Raw genomic sequence first — 16,412 nt, forward strand, 5'->3', positions numbered from 1 at the left:
TAGTTCAGTGGTTATGGTACTTGACTTGCCTAGTATTTAGAAGGTTGCTGGTTCAAGTTGGGCCATTGTTGGGCCCCTGAGCAAGACCCTTAACTTTCAATTGCTCAAGTATTCAGACATAATTGTAAGTTGCTTTGGATAAAAGTGTCAGGTAAGTGTGAACCATGCAAAGAATACATTTCAGTCCAGACCATCAGTGACATCTGGGAGTGGGTATGAGCTGGGTTTTTTAACAGTTTTGAACCACCGAGGGTCCGTGCAGAAGTGCCAGCTTTTATCCATTTTCTTCGGTAGGACCAGCAGTGCTGCCCAAAGGCTGGTTGACAGTTCAATGACTCCCACACCTGCCATCTCCTTCATTTTTGCTCCACAGCCTCTCTTTTAGCCAATGGGAACCGGTGTGGATGGAGCCAAATTGGTATTACTGGTGCTGATGCTGTACACTCTCTGTCCATGACTGCCAGAATAGTGCAGAAGCTCCCAACTCCAACTATGCACACATGCTGCACTGGGCGCAGACCCTCCTCCGTGACCAGGGGCTGCTTCCTCCTTTTCCTGTCCACTCAGCTACTAGTGATGGACTGGGCAGCCCAATCCCATTTCCTGCTGGTACAGGTTTGCAACACTGACTAGCGTTGTCTCCTCTTCCTGCGCCACCAGCACACTGCTTGATCTGCCGCCAGTCATTCAGGGATCGTTCAGCACGTCGTCCTCTTCCTTAAGTTCCTCTGTCAGGTACCACTGTGTTGGCTGTTGCGTCTACACCGAGGATGAGTTCTGCCCTCTCTGCCTCGGTAGTGACTACTTGGAGGCTGGCCGGGGTGGCGAGCAGCATGGGCTGCCTCAGATCCCCTGGAGGCAGTGCATTCAGGACGTGTTCCAGTGTTAACTCTGCCTGTGTAGCACACCAGGTGTGCCTGCCAAACAATCATACTCAGCTTCCCCACTTGCACTGTCCCTTGATAATCCCCAATACCTGTCAGGAATTGTCGCTGGAGGAGCTTTGTTAACTCTGTTAGGTTATTGTGTTATTCCGGAGGCAGATCCACAAGCACGTGTAATGTTTTTCCCTCTAGCACTAGACACAGCTGTGCTGGACGTCACAGCTGAGCCTCACAGTCTTTCCTAGTCACCTTCCTCCCTCTCAGCTGTCTGGACCCATCCAGCAGGGGACAGGCATGATGCTCTGGGCTATATTGTCTTCTCCAGCAGCATCCAACTTCTGACACCAACCTGCCATCAGCATCGAAGAAGAACCACAGTATGCCGTTTCTACTCAAGGAAGAGATCTTTATTCAACAGGGTGGTCTTTCAAAAAACACACATACAAAACACGCAGAAAAGGGAGCTGAGCTAACGGGGAAAACAGGGCCAAGATATCCAAAAGACTTTTGCTTGCATGGCTGAAGAAGGACCTCCATCCTGAAACATCCTGTTATTTCTTTTGGAAATCTTGTGTACTATGCTGAAAATGTTACTACCTATCTGAATATTTATATAAATATATACCTCAAATATAGTCAAACATTTTGATGTTCAGACTTTACTGCTTTGCTAATTGCAGTTTTCAAATGCAGTTTTCAAAAAGCTAATTTGTGACCATAACCTTCTGACTTGTACCTACATTATCCCTGTACCTGTATATGCAAGTAATTAAAGAAGCAAAATGGCCACACGAAAAATACTGTGACATTTATGGCAGTCCCTAACAACCATTGATTTGAGCTTCATATGCGTGATCACTAAACTCACGACATCAAAGATGTGAATCACCCACATAGATTTAATTGCTAATAGACTATATCATGTTATTTGTCAGCAATGGAGATGGATTACATTCTTTTTCATTTGTCAGTCAGGATTTTTGCTTCACTTGACCTTTTCAGGTTGTCTGGAACTTCATATTAGCTCAAGTAGGTTAGGTTAGCTACAGTCACTGAACGTGAGGTGACCCAATTAGCTGCCTGAACATCCCAGATGTACCTGAATGTGTGTTTATATTTGTGTACATCTGTGTAACATGGTGTTACCAGACCCAATTTAACGTTACACATGCCCCATGTTCCTATGTCCCTGTATAATCATAGGGGTAATGTCAATACAAAAGCCATAATGCTTTATGTTTTAGCCATGATTGTTGGACAGAACTACATGACACAGACATTAGCACAACACAAATTCACTAAAGGTACTACATTTCTTTTACACTTTTTCAGTCAGAGGCAATATTTTTCAGTTTCTCTTCCCTATACAGAGCTAGCAGAAACTGACTTAGTAGAAATGTACCTATGCTAATATTTATTTTAAAAGTGTAATTATGTAAATTATTACACAAAACAATGAACTTTTTCTCATGACAGCTGTGAAAAAGCAGTCAGTAAATGAGCAAGGAACAGGAGCGAAGAGAAAGAGAAAAGTGAAAGCAGATGCAGGACAGGTAAGAAAGAGCATGTGGAACAAGAAGGGAGGAGGAGTGGGCTTATAAAAAACACGTGCACAATTCTGCCCCTACGACTGGTAAACAAAGGGGTTGGACCGTGCCCCCTTCATTTCTGTGTGTACTCCAGTACAACGTGTAGTCTACAAACACCCCTGCTGTGTCCACAGACGTATACAGGGTAAACTGGTGTGGGTAATCTGGTGGACCTTCAGGACTATTTAGTGCAGCATTCCCAATTCATAGTGGACGAAGCTGGAGGAAGTCTGAGATAGAAGAGCAAAGTTTTAAGGAAGTGGGGGGATGGGCAGGCAAAGACACGTTTTCAGAAAAGCCCCTACAACTTACATCCTCTGAAAAAGGAGAACTAGGTTTTATGTTTCTGGCATCTGGAAGGAAACTACAGATATAAAAGTATATTGATGCAAACATGTCTGCAGTACCATGGAAAAATGCAGTAAAACCACATATACATGGTGTAAGCATACCATGACACCATCTGAGCAACATATCCACTCCTCCACCAGTGCTGCTACTCAGTGTCTCCAGACTCCACCCCTCGTTCTCCCTGTCCAGTACTGAAACACTTGTTCATGCCACAGTCATTTCCTGACTGGAATACTGCAATTCCATACTCTATGGTGTCACCCTCCAAGTAATACCAAAAATGGTAGCTGAATTCTGTTCATATCATCACCCTGCTCTCCCTGATCACATCACCACTGCTCTCACAAATCTTCATTGGTGGACTCATAGTTCATTTAGACTCAAAGATTCTGCTGCTCACCTTCACCATCATGGATTGGCCTCCGCCTACCTGTCAGACCTCCTCTCCATTACCCCTCCTTCCACCTTACCCCTGCACCCTACACCCTACACCCTCCCTCTAAACAATACCCCTGCACCCTACACCCTCCCTCTAAACAATACCCCTACACCCTACACCCTACACCCTCCCTCTAAACAATACCCCTACACCCTACACCCTCCCTCTAAACAATACCCCTACACCCTACACCCTCCCTCTAAACAATACCCCTACACCCTACACCCTCCCTCTAAACAATACCCCTACAGCCTACACCCTCCCTCTAAACAATACCCCTACACCCTACACCCTCCCTCTAAACAATACCCCTGCACCCTACACCCTCCCTCTAAACAATACCCCTACACCCTACACCCTACACCCTCCCTCTAAACAATACCCCTGCACCCTACACCCTCCCTCTAAACAATACCCCTACACCCTACACCCTACACCCTCCCTCTAAACAATACCCCTACACCCTACACCCTCCCTCTAAACAATACCCCTGCACCCTACACCCTCCCTCTAAACAATACCCCTACACCCTACACCCTCCCTCTAAACAATACCCCTACACCCTACACCCTCCCTCTAAACAATACCCCTACACCCTACACCCTACACCCTCCCTGCACCCTACCCTTCCACACTACACCCCCCCTCCACCCTACCCTCCACCCTCAACCCCTCCCTCCACCCTACCCCTCCACCCTACTCCTCCACCCTACCCCTCCACCCTACTCCTCCACCCTACCCCTCCACCCTACCCCTCCACCCTACTCCTCCACCCTACCCCTCCACCCTACTCCTCCACCCTACCCCTCCACCCTACCCCTCCACCCTACTCCTCCACCCTACCCCTCCACCCTACCCCTCCACCCTACTCCTCCACCCTACCCCTCCACCCTACTCCTCCACCCTACTCCTCCACCCTGCACTATTCTGCTGCTCTTCCCTCCCTCCTCCTTTTTGTCCACTGCTGAATTTTGCTCTTTCAGCATCCATGTGTGGGACACTTATCCCCCCACACATCAACAGTTAAGACTCCGCACCAAAGGTGCATTCCAATAAAATGTAATATATGTATTATATTTTTAATAGCACATTTTTTGTCAGTGAATAAACCACTTAACCGCTTGACTGATGAGGCATTTAAGTCTTACCTGTAAAGGTACGCCCGGGAGTTTTGGTGCCATGCTGTGGGTGAGCCAGTGAGCGGTCACTTTCTGCCCTTGGCCCTTCCCTGCAGAGATGAAGCCACACACATTACTGCGGGGCGGCAAGGTTACTGACATTTAGTCTGCATGTGTGCATGGCTATATACACAGAGCATCACAACACATTCGTCATGATATTGTATTGATGTAATGACAATGTGATATTTACGTTGCAAGAAAATAACAAACACGAACATATCAAGAAGACGGGCACAGTGAATGACAGTTATCATGGTCTATAAAAACACTACTGTCACGGACTGCTCCGCCCCCTTAAGTCACGTGGTACGGTCCGCCACATGCAGGGGGATCCACGCGCACTGCTTGTGTTGTAACCACGCCCCCCGCGCATGCGCAGGGTTTAACGTTAATGTCTCGTGCCTATTTAAGCCTCGGTCCGTGTGTGCTCGCTTTGTTGGTCACTGTTATGTGTCAATCCTGATTATTCTAGCCATAACATTGTTTTGTGTGATCGTCTGTTAAAGTGTCCAGTCATGTTTTCTGTTAGTGTTGAGTATGAGCGCCACCCTTATTGTACGTGTTTTATGTCATTAAATGTTACACATTGTCAAGGGAGTCTGTGTCCCCTACCCCGCACCCTGCGGCACTCGGGCCAGCAGCCCGGTTACAACTATACATCTATATGTATTTAATATGTAGCTTGACATGTTTTCAAATTACGTCTCACTTCACCTGCAAATATAAATTCCCTTTTACATTTCACTGTACATAAAATCCTGTTTTTGTCATATAGGAGCATATTAGGAAAATAGGATTAATTTTTGGTGAATCTAATATTTTTGGATCACATACAGACTCAATTTCAGATTTGTGCTTTGGAAAGAAATGTAATTGTGGTCAATGGGTCAAAATTTTGTTTCCCATGAATATTTGATAATTGTGGTAAATATTCAACATCATAAATCATTTCAGAGATTCATAATTGGCATTGTCTGAGTCCTTAAGGTTCTGTTGGTTTGGGAAATAGATGTGATAGATGAGACAGAATATCTTTGATATCTTTGATATCCAGCTTTGAGTATAGCTCAATCAGGTATTCTTTGAACATTTATCTGCATATCAATAGCTGCTCTAACACTTAACTACCCAAAGGTGTCCAACGTGTCTTGTTTTCCTGCCTGTTCTCTGTCTCACTATGACAGCAGTGTTTAATGGGCAACTCATACTGCCAGGACAAACACAAGAGTTCACCTCTCCGCCTGAACTCAAGCTTATCTGCCCAAAACAGCTCCTCATCCAGGGCTGTCACCAGCACAAATCTGGAAAAATAAGATCATTACCATCCTTGCAATAGCCATTTATGGCCCGAGTTGATGAAATACCGCACAGACTGAAAAGGAAGCGACAGGACTGATCGATGTGGGCAGTGTGGGTCTCTCTCAGGGCCACACTCCCCTTAGTTGCTTTTCTACTTTCTGTTCCTCTGATCCTAAGCATCCTCCTTTTCATCTATTATCAAATTCTTTAAAAAGGACTGTATCCTGTCAATAATATCATATCAATACGGCATCCACAAATTCAATTCAGGTCAGTCTGCTCGTGGTTTTCTCTGCAATGCGCAGAGGCCAAGACAGAGCTCGAGGTCTCAGCATGACCTGTTGCTCATCGAGCAATAATCCACAGAATCTGACATCCCCTGAGGAAACCATTTACCAAACCTAATAGGTTTAAGATAAGTATTTGCCATGAGCCAACACATGACACTACCTCTAACAGAGAGGAGAAAGGACAGGGTGAAGCTGGGGGTGGGGTGGGGTGGGCAGATGGGACTGGAGGCAAATGCTAGCCAAACACTGCGAGACTGAAACAGTGACCTTTCTATGGTTGACACCTTCCCAAAGTGTTCAACTCTGCACCTGTTTGCACTGACACTTTCTAAAGGGGTCTCACTCCTCTCACCAGGATTTTCAATGACATTGTTTAGATTATATGCATAGATCATTTTCCCAGGAAAAAAAAGACGGTTGTTGGCCCTCTTTCTGCCTCTCAGCATGGGGCATAGTATTTCTCTTTTGTTTCTTACATGTGGATACTAACGAAAATAAATGAATAAAATAATTCATAATTTCCAACCAAAACATTTTCTTTGCGCCATCCACAGGACCCAAATGTAGAAGAAAGGGAATACTACAATTAATAATAATGATGTTACAACAAATTGAAATGTGTGTGTGTCCCGGAACGCGCGCCTTCCCACGAGTTACGTGGTTTGGCCCGCCGCGTGCAGTGGGAGGGTCTTATTTGTGTATCATGTTTGTAGCCATGCCTCCGCACACCTGCACCGGGTTAAGTCTCATTATGTATGTCTACGTGTTTCTCGGTTATATGTGAGTGCCGTGGTCTTCTGTCTTTCCCGATAAATGCCTGTCTATGTCAAATCCGTGCATCCTGCTCCTCACCCTGCAGCACTTGGGCCATTATAGTGTAAAAATACATTATTCAATTACTTTCACACCTCACCGGAAACATCAGCAGTCAGCAGTCTAGTATCAGCAGTCTAGTTTCCGGTTTTAGGAAATGACAGCAAGTGTGTTAATGACAACCCCCTGCTCAAATCATTCTACAGCAAGACATCTATTGTCAGTTTTAAGAGTGAAAAATTTTTGTGTGTGTGCACCAGTCAGCACAAATGTAGCCATATTGATTTTTACAAGTAGGCCAAATGAAAAGATCCAAAAACACACAAATTCACATCTCTCCAGTGAAAGCTTATTAAACGTATAAAGCAACCACACTGTTATGATTAACTATTGATCATCAGCACAGACTTCATTACAGAGAAATGAAATAAATGGTTAGGGCGAGTCTAACCCTCTGCTCCTGTTTAGATCCTTTTGGCAGATGGAGAGAGATAGAGACAGAGAGATAGAGGGGTAGAGAAGAAAGGGCAGATCAAACTCTCTTCTTAACAGTCAAACATCAACAGCCTTTCAAGGTCTTCCTTTTCAACATCCTCTCTGAGCAAAATTGCCAAAGTGACAGCATCTATCTGCAAAATGGGCCTCACTCTCTGGAGACAATTCAGCTCTGTGCAACAGCATGAGAAAGCAAGAGAGAGAGACAGGTAGTTTTCACCATCAATTTACCAAGCTGGAGGCAATCAGTTTCTTGGAGTAGTGAACTGACATTAAACACAATCATGCTTGCATCAAAATACACAGTTTTAATACAGAACTCCAGCCCCACAAAAAAAACCAAAAAACAAAAAAAACCCACAAAGAAAACTACAAAAGGCAAGAGCGTTGGTTTAAGGCCTAGGCGTGTAGTGTGCATTATGGTGCCAGCCCAATGTGAGAACTATGTCTCTGTGTAGACGTTTGGCCTTAACACGGTTTGGTGCAAGAGCACAAGAGGATGGTCTATATGTGGCTTGTGTGGGATCACCAGAACATGGTCTGAATGAAGCTGTCTCCATTACTTTCCAGGGGGCTGTTTAAAGCAAGTGCAATCTCAAAAAAAGCCCAAAGGGACAAGGCTCCTCGCTGACACTCCCACACTAACACTGTTTGGCTAGCTTCACAAACGAAGGGGATTCTAAATCCTCCCCTTTTCCTCTTTTATTCCGTCTCTTCTCTCGCGGCCTGTTTTTCTACACGTACCTTTTTTTACTCTCCCTCTGCATGTCTATGTCTTTATGTCCTTCTCGTTCCTTTATTCTCTCCTTTTCTTTGACAGTATAGCAAAAGTACACCAGTTTGTTCATAATGCAGTTTGCCCCAGGAAATCTTCTGTATTCCCTTTCAAATACCAGCAGCGCTTCCCAATAGACTGAACAGCAAACTATTCTAAGGAGCAAAATTACCTGAAGAATTACCTGAAGAACTGAACAGCTATTGGAATATAGATCTTCTTTCATAACAAAGTTCATTCCTTAAGTACTTGCGCGTGCGCCCGTGCGTGCATGCGTGCGTGTGTGAGATACACATACACATTATGGTTAAGATGGATTTAAATACATTGAAATTTTCCTGGAAGTCCTACTTAAAAATGCAATGATATTCAATATTCATAAATGTTCAAACCAATTTGAAAATTCATGATTGTATGCAAAGAAAAAAAAGAGCCCAAAAAACACTAATGTAATATCAGTCATACCACACGACACGTAACTGCTTTCACAAGGCACATGTACCATAGCTATTGTCTGAGAGACTTTATGTTGTCATTATCCTGGAGAAAGAGTGCCAAAGACCAGTGGCTAATGGAACATTCCAGAAATTAAGGGCTTTTTATACATACTGTTGAAACCCCTGAAGTCATCCATCTTGCCTCTCATCGCATAAACATTAGACATATAAATGAATAATGGCACCCATAACTAACTGAAGTAGCTATTCAATGCAGAGAGCTCTATGGGACTCTGGACTATTCCCTTCAGCTCTGCAAACTTATTCGAATATTCCAAATAAACAAAAAGGCACCGACCTGAGTTCTTCTAATAAACACAGTTGTTGTGTAAGAAACAGAGAAAAAGTGCTCTTGTTGGATTTCTAGCTCTTTCTAGCTTTTCCTGTATGCGCTGAATGTGCTCATGTCTCTGCACAGTGAAGCATAGTCTTCACCAAGCCAATGGACAACAGCGCATGTCTTATTTTAAAATCCCTCTTGCTCCAGACTAGTGGGGCATGTATGCAGAGGGCACGAGGCTGAATGTATGCGCAGGGCACGCTATGGCTGCATCGCACTGACTTTGAAAAGGCATCCAAGCATTATCAGGCGTTGTTCTCCTTGCCAAGATGAGAAGATCTAAACACGCCACCGAGGAGGAGCGTCCACTGCCTGGTGTAATCTGTGGTGGTGCTATGATCAATTCTAGAGTAGCACCACAGTAAGCAGCCAAAGTTCACGGTAAGAGTAGTCTGTGCCATATGGTTGTTCTGTGCAACCCTTAGTAATGTGATCCACAAGCACAGCAGATAACATATGTAGTCTTGGTACAAATGCATTTTAAAAAAAATCAGCGCACCATTTAAAAAGTAAATAAAGGAAAACAGAGCTTTGAGTCCCAAAGTCCCAGGTCAAATCTTGGGGAGCTGCGGCTTATGTACAGTGTGGGGGAAGAACTGGATTTGTATTTTGAGCTGATCTAAAAAGAACGGGGCGAGTGGGACCCAGAGTCAAGATTATCAAGAGCCCCATTTTCGACCACACAGTTTGCAGAAATAAAGAACAGTACAAAATTCTAACAAAAATGGAGAACTGATATTACTCTCACATCAAAGGTGTGGGAAAGGCATAGATAATGGGATGTACTCCATTAGAGACAACTGACGACCTCTTCTCACTGAACAGCTTTTCGGGCTGAAGGTGTGAGACCAGCAGGGACCAGGTGAGGACAGTCTTAGTTTGTTACTAACTTTCAAAGGGACTGGCCTTCAAAGTGTTCTAACACTTAGAAGGACTAAGACTCCTTTCCGACAATTAAATCAACGACACTTTGACAATTGGTAAGACTGACAAGATTATCACTTTTAAAAGTAGGCTTCTATTCTAGACATCGGGCATCCGATCAATCTAAAAATGTAAATGTTTCAATTTTATTTCGCAGTTTTACAAAAGAAAACGGTGAGGCGATCTAGCCTATTCAGTCTTCTCTGGTTAAACTACGTCTGAAAGTGTGTAACAACCCTGCACCCACTTATCTGAAAGACCCTGTTCTCTCTGCATCCTTTTATGGCATTGTGACACAATGGAGAGAGCTCCGTCCAAACCGCCGTACGAGTAAATATAACGATTAAACACTTTTAGCCATACCCAGAGTTACCGGGTAGAAGCACGATTTTTATAAAACTTCATAATCTGGTGCGCGCAACTGGTAGATGATAAACGGGACAACTTTTCAAGTACGCTAACAGAAAGTGAACCGAGATTTGCGCGTTTTACCTTTTTGAAGATTTGCGTCCCCGGTATCCAGTAAGCCATTCAGCAGCATAAGAAATAATAGGATCGGCGCATTTTTTGTCGATAAGATATGTCCATTTTTCTGCCTGTGTTTGGTATACATCCCTGTGACGGTCGGCGCCGTTATCCTTCTTACGGGTCTCTTCTCTCGTTTCCCTCGTACCCTGGCGGCGTGAGAGAAAACAAGAAATGGATCTAATTTAGAGCACAAGCCTTCTCAACGTCCGTGTGCAAGAATAAAGCAAGCCATGCCGTGAGTCAGTTTAACGATCCCACCACCAGCGTAGGAAAGCAAACCTATGACAGTTTTTTCAGTCACGGCTCTTCTGAGGACATAACGTGCTGTGTGCGCATTACCATGTGGCCGGTACACTGAATTTATGGTTTAGACTACCTATGCTATGTGTTAATGTGAATACATCCCAATCTGGTATGCAGATACATGACTGAATAAATCGTTTTTAAAGCATTCTACAAAGCTGGCAAATTTTAAATAACGCGTTTACTCACTGCAACACACACACACACACACACACACACACACACACACACACACACATATATATATATATAATGATTGCTGTATTTGTGTTATATATAGCCTATAGCAACAATTACAGCAGTCATTTAAATCTCCCTCGTTTTCATGAGTCAAAACTGTTATTTACAAATTCCTAGAACTAGAAGTCCCAGTAGTAGAACTAGAAGCTACGTCTCCATCTATTTGGAACAGAACATGGTTACACATTTAGGGAACGTTCTCAATGGCTGTTGCGAAAGATCACTGTGCAACAATGTTCAAAATATATGTAATGCTCACTACATTACAAAGTAAATTACAAAGTCACTGAAATGCTCTTGTACCATAAAATTAAGTATACAAAATGTACTCAATTCGCCATTTAAATATTAATAATTAATTATTTTTCATTTTTTGGTGGGGTAATATAAAGATTTCAGTTAGGCCCCAGTTACCAATTAGCAAGCTCTGCAAGTTGATTTCATCTTGTTTACAGTGACAAATCTCTAATGACTGCACAAAACAGTTTGAAGAAATCTTGAGTTATGTGTATAGGAGGACTTGTTTTAGTTGTTGTTATTAATTCATGATTCCAAAGAAATTAATTCCTGCTTCATAACTATGCATGGCCACTCTGTAGACATGTATTGTGTGAATTGTGCTGATTTACACAAATCTAACATAATTCCTACATTAAATACTAGGATAACTGAGTGTAGTTGATTTTAGATCATTGGTGAAAAAGATTCTGCCAGCTTCGTGTCTGTCCTGACCATAACTTTTGTTTTCACAGGTAAAGAAAAGCAGTAGTGAGTGACACTGGTTTCCAGTTTCTTCTTTTAAGTCATCAGGCTATTGGATTAACCCCATTTCAAGTTGGGCTCCGGGAACATACATTGGAAATCAGCCTAGTACGTCTGAGCTGAAACTAATGTTGCAACAGGGGTGTCAGTCTTGGGCAATAAAAAACCTCTGATCTCATCTCTGCACGGTGGGTTAGCTTAACTCTAATCATGGACTATAAAAGAATTCTCAATTAAGATTCTCCACTCAGACTCATTTATGCTGAAGTTTGGAGTTGCCAGATATAACCTATATGTGAATTAGGTCACAGTGCAAGTGTTCCAAAATCTTTGAACTTTCACAAATGTGTAAAAATATGCTTTACACTATAAATTAACACTACGGCTGATGTACAGTGTTGTAGCTGTAGTGTTAACTTTGTAATCTCAACCAATGAGTAATGGTAGCTAACACTGGCTGTTGGTGAATGTGATTATACCAGCCATGCTAGAAGTTCCTAACTAAATTAATTGTAAATATTAAAACAAGAAAAGTCTGGGCAGTTGTATCTGCACTGTGTTCTTCTAGCACCCCACTGTTTTACTGAGAGGCTATTATTCTTTTGATTGGGCCCAGCAGGTTGTGGAGCTCCTCAAAAATAAATGAAAAAGCCCTACACCACTGTCAACATTTTTCTTTTCTACTTTTTTTTTTGTTAATTATTATTAATGTTTGATGTAGAATGTACCCCAGAAAATTGTTTCTGTAACTAATAAAAATCTATGAAAATTTCCTGTTGTGAAAAATTTCAATAAACAATTGCAATCAGGTAGGTGAAATTCAGAAATTAACGTAACGTAAACTACATAACTGTAAAGTGCTATTACATATAACCTATTTTTATATTTTCTTATAATCCATATTGTAAGGGCCAACTGAAAATAATATTTTTACTGACCTTTGCTGACATCTAGTGTATATTTAGGATATGTTCCTAAATTTAGCATATGTTCAGTACAAACCTGTCTTACAGGCCTAAGGCATTTGCAGTCATAAATAATAGGATAAGTTGCGCTCTAATAGAAGGGCCCTGTCGCGTTTCATGTTGGAATCTGTAGGCTATATCATCTTGTTAACCTTTTATAAACAATATAGTATTTATTCGCAGTTGTATTCATACTCCAGTCCATTAGATGGCAGCGATGTGAGCCTTTGTTGCTGAGAAATAACGAGTTCTACCTCATTGGTGCTGCTGGCGCTACCTGACAAGCAGACATGAGTATGAGTTACGCCTGGCCCCATAAAGCGTACTTTATTAATAGATTATGTAACTATCTGCTTTAGCTGGGCTTGTTATTAAGGAGGCTCGAAACCGATTGGACTGACAAAGTGCTAAAGAATAAAACATGACTGCCAACGAAGACCAGGAGGTAAGTGACGGGAGCTAGGTTAGCACACCCAGCTAACCTAGCATCGGCTAGCCTAGCGCGTTAACGCGTTAGCTCACTCAGGCGGACAGAGGTCCTATCTGAACTTAAACTGTAGCTGATAATGCTGTCACCAGCCACACATGAGCTGTCTGCATTCCCACCTAACGTTTAGTAGAGTTAGTAGAGTAAGTAGCGTAAGTAGTTGATAATCTCCACCAGTTTACTTTCGGTTTAAACTGGGAAGTTAGCTGAAAGTTCGGGGTTGGCGATCTAGCGTTATTACCTCCTAGCTGGATTAGGCAGATAGCCGGTTAAATCTGAGATCACGGGTAGACTGGACACGCTACTGTTGTTTGCTAAATGGCCAATCAAGCAGCACAGAGTTTGTTTTAGTTAACGTTTGTTCACTTTTTTTCGCAGATGGAGTTGGAGGCTCTGCGTTCAATTTATGAAGGGGACGAATGCTTCAAGGAACTCGGTCCGGTGTCCTTCCAGTTTATGGTAATTTGTGCAGTTTGTTAGATTTGTTGGTTTACGATGTTGACCATGTAGTGTCTAGATTCCTGTTAGAATATCCAGAGAATTCGCCTCTTTCTTCCCTTTTGTCCCATAAACGTGCATTAGTCACAAAGATTCATTTCAGAGTAGGAGTGTGAAAACACGCCAAAGATCGCGCATCAAGAAATAATAATTAGCAGGGGTCTGTTTAAAAACACTGATGTACCAACGGCGGAAAGGAACGATTCATACTGAATCCCATTTCACTGCTTTGGTGTTTCTCTTTTAGAGAAACTCTTTTGCTGTTTCTCTTCTCTTTTTTTCCTATTTAAGTGATGTGGTTTTCTATGTAGAGTGCCTTTCTTTGTTAATATTCTCACTTCATAAAATAGTGCATGTAATTAAATATTAATTTTTCATGGTCGTGTTAATTGTGTTTGACAACTGCCTGTAATTTTCTGCAGGTAGGAAACCATAATGAATCCAATTCGTTCCTGTTGGATGTCTCCTGGCCAAAGACGTATCCTGAAACTGCGCCTCATATATCTTTAGATGCCTTTTTCAATAACAGAATGTAAGTCATTCTCCGTGATATTTCCTGGTCATATGTTCTCATTGTTTGCCACACCTAGAATCTGGACACATTTAGTTGATTATATCAATTACTTCAAAGGAGCAGCCTAAACCTGAAATCAATTGCTTATCTCTTTTTCTGTCCCATTTTCAAATGTTTTCCATGATCTTCCAACCTGAATTTACAAAGTTACAAAGATGTCATATATTTGGGTTAACATGCAGCTGTCTTGAAGGCCAGTGGTGTGATGAGTTATGATGCCAGGTACCCTCCATGAAACTGAAACTTTGTAGCACCAGGTTTCCATTCTAAATAGAGTTTGTCTTGATTTTCAGATCTCTGGAGACCAAGCAGCTAATAATCTCAAAGTTATACGAACAAGTTGAGATGAACCTGGGCACTGCCATGATGTACACACTGTTTGAGTGGGCCAAAGAGAACCAGACCATGCTCATGGAGAATCACCAACCTGCAGTGTCTGCTGTGGTCAGTCAACTAGTTAATCTAACTAATAGCTTCATGTCAGAATACTGTATAATGTGTATTAGTCCCCATTAGTAAATGAGTGTTTTTCTGAATGGGTGGCAGTTTTCTTCAGTGCTTTAGCATGCTGTTTTCCATTTCCTGAATTGTTCTCATTTAACTTTTTTTTTTTATAAAGACCCTGACTTCTAACAATGATACCAACAACCCTGTCTCAGTCATTAAGAAAAAGGAGAAGAAAGAACAACTTACAAAAGCACAGAAACGGAAAATGATAGGAAGAACTGGTAAACCTCTAGAATAATGAATGAGATTTTAGACTTGAACGCTTTGTTAAAGGTGCCAAAAATATTTGGTAATGGGAAATTCACTACACAGTTTTGATATAAATACACTCAGTTGCATAAGCATTTTGGTTTGGTAGTTGGCTGAAATGTTGATATTTGATTGCTCTATACAATTCACAGATAACAAGGGTGAACTGCCAAGAGGTTGGAATTGGGTTGACGTTATCAAGGTAATTTGTGTTTTGGTTGCACTGACTTTATGGGTACTTGCATTATTGTAGTTATAGGAAACTGCCCATTAAAAACAAACATGATTGTGTGTGGTCTGTTTTTCTCTGCTGCTGCATTGCTGGGTCTTCATTTGTCCACCAGCATGTGAGTATGCTTTTAAGTGTTTGCTTTTTGTTAAAGAAACCATGATGTCGATGTTTCTACATTGTCATTTGTCAAGTGTGATTTTCACATCTCCTTTAACCATCTAAAATATTTAAAGAATAATGAATAACCTGTTTCACAGCTGAGCAAAACGGGAGGAAAAGAGGATGGCTAGACACACTGCTAGAAGACTGGATGGATGGATGGATGGAAGGACGGACGGACGGACGGACGGACGGATGGATGGACGGACAGATGGACATATGGGCGGATATCGAAAGTTTAATATGACTTGATTTTAAAGGATGTTGAAATGGGCCCTCAAGCCGTGGTGTAAAGCTGCTTGAGGCTAATTGTTTGTGCCACTGAGACACAAGAGTCTGTCTTCTGCCACAAGGAAAGAAACCTGATTCACCAAAGTGGTAGTCACATAAGGAACAAAAGGCCATTTATACAACATGAAAATCATGCAGAGTGCGAGGGTGTGATACCACACCGATGGTGGGGTCAAATCTCCATGCCAAGAGGCTTAATACACAGCCTCAGGTCAGCCTGCCAGGCTACATTTGGGATGAGTAACAGCTCTCTCTAGGGATGCTTACAGAATGGTAACATGAGTGTTTTGTGGTGTAATGTGATTTGGTTGGGTGAACCTCAGTTTGCATTTCTGCCTTTTATTAGCGCATTGCTTTCTTCAGTTATTTATTGTGCTTATTTTCTTGACACAACATAAAATCTAACTGGATTCCATTTGTTTACTTTTGTGACAAAAAAAAATAGAAGTTCCCAGTTGTCTTTTAATTCATATAAGCAATGAAGATATTTGACCTTATCAGTTAAAAGTGTGTTTGTTTATGCACTTTAACAATGGACAGTTTATAAGCTCTCGTTGCATCTGCACCCTGGGACAGCCACCATGTTTCCAAAATCTACCTGGAGTTCAAAGTGCAGTTATAATGAGCCTTATAAAATTACAAATTTCTGTAATGCAGCCACTTCATTAAAAATAATCTGAGTGAACTGACTCACTGCATTCCACTCTAGTAGATGAGAAAAGTAGGTACCACTCTCTGAT

At 42.1% G+C, this 16,412-nt stretch overlaps 2 protein-coding genes and 1 long non-coding RNA gene across 5 annotated transcripts in view; 2 read left to right on the plus strand and 1 right to left on the minus strand.

Annotated features, from left to right (window-relative positions):
- adam19a (ADAM metallopeptidase domain 19a) overlaps nt 1–10,756 on the minus strand; it is a 61,311-nt gene extending 50,555 nt beyond the window's left edge. Inside the window, exons 1-2 of one of the 2 annotated variants that reach the window (XM_027003781.2) lie at nt 10,370–10,756; nt 4,412–4,491 (exon numbers count right to left, since the gene is read on the minus strand). In XM_027003781.2, the coding sequence (XP_026859582.2) occupies nt 4,412–4,491; nt 10,370–10,490 (201 nt within the window). In that variant the 5' untranslated portion in view covers nt 10,491–10,756. The remainder of the gene's footprint in view (nt 1–4,411; nt 4,492–10,369) is intronic. The other variant, XM_027003780.2, reaches the window with a different exon arrangement.
- LOC113573491 lies at nt 9,593–12,483 on the plus strand. The gene is made up of 2 exons (XR_003410213.2): nt 9,593–9,815; nt 11,701–12,483. It is a non-coding gene; the product is annotated as an uncharacterized LOC113573491 (long non-coding RNA).
- A 464-nt stretch (nt 12,484–12,947) lies between these two features.
- Nucleotides 12,948–16,361, plus strand: rwdd (RWD domain containing 4). 2 transcript variants are annotated; one of them, XM_027003766.2, is made up of 8 exons: nt 12,948–13,120; nt 13,541–13,621; nt 14,083–14,192; nt 14,528–14,678; nt 14,854–14,962; nt 15,143–15,192; nt 15,335–15,337; nt 15,480–16,361. In XM_027003766.2, exons 1-8 carry the CDS (start codon nt 13,097–13,099, stop codon nt 15,510–15,512), a joined length of 561 nt encoding a protein of 186 aa, XP_026859567.2. In that variant the 5' UTR covers nt 12,948–13,096; the 3' UTR covers nt 15,513–16,361. The 2 variants fall into 2 exon arrangements, with proteins under 2 accessions (XP_026859567.2, XP_026859566.2); XM_027003765.2 differs by lacking the exon at nt 12,948–13,120 and adding an exon at nt 13,191–13,305.
- The last annotated feature ends 51 nt before the right edge of the window (nt 16,362–16,412 follow it).

Source organism: Electrophorus electricus, chromosome 19 (assembly GCF_013358815.1).
Source record: "Electrophorus electricus isolate fEleEle1 chromosome 19, fEleEle1.pri, whole genome shotgun sequence".
Lineage (NCBI taxonomy): Eukaryota > Metazoa > Chordata > Actinopteri > Gymnotiformes > Gymnotidae > Electrophorus > Electrophorus electricus.

Coding starts and splice junctions, on each gene's coding strand:
- rwdd (XM_027003765.2), top strand. CDS start 13,261: ATGAGCTGTCTGCATTCCCACCTAACGTTTAGTAGAGTTAGTAGA. Junction 13,622..14,082: donor CGGTGTCCTTCCAGTTTATG/GTAATTTGTGCA, acceptor AATTTTCTGCAG/GTAGGAAACCATAATGAATC. Junction 14,193..14,527: donor GCCTTTTTCAATAACAGAAT/GTAAGTCATTCT, acceptor CTTGATTTTCAG/ATCTCTGGAGACCAAGCAGC.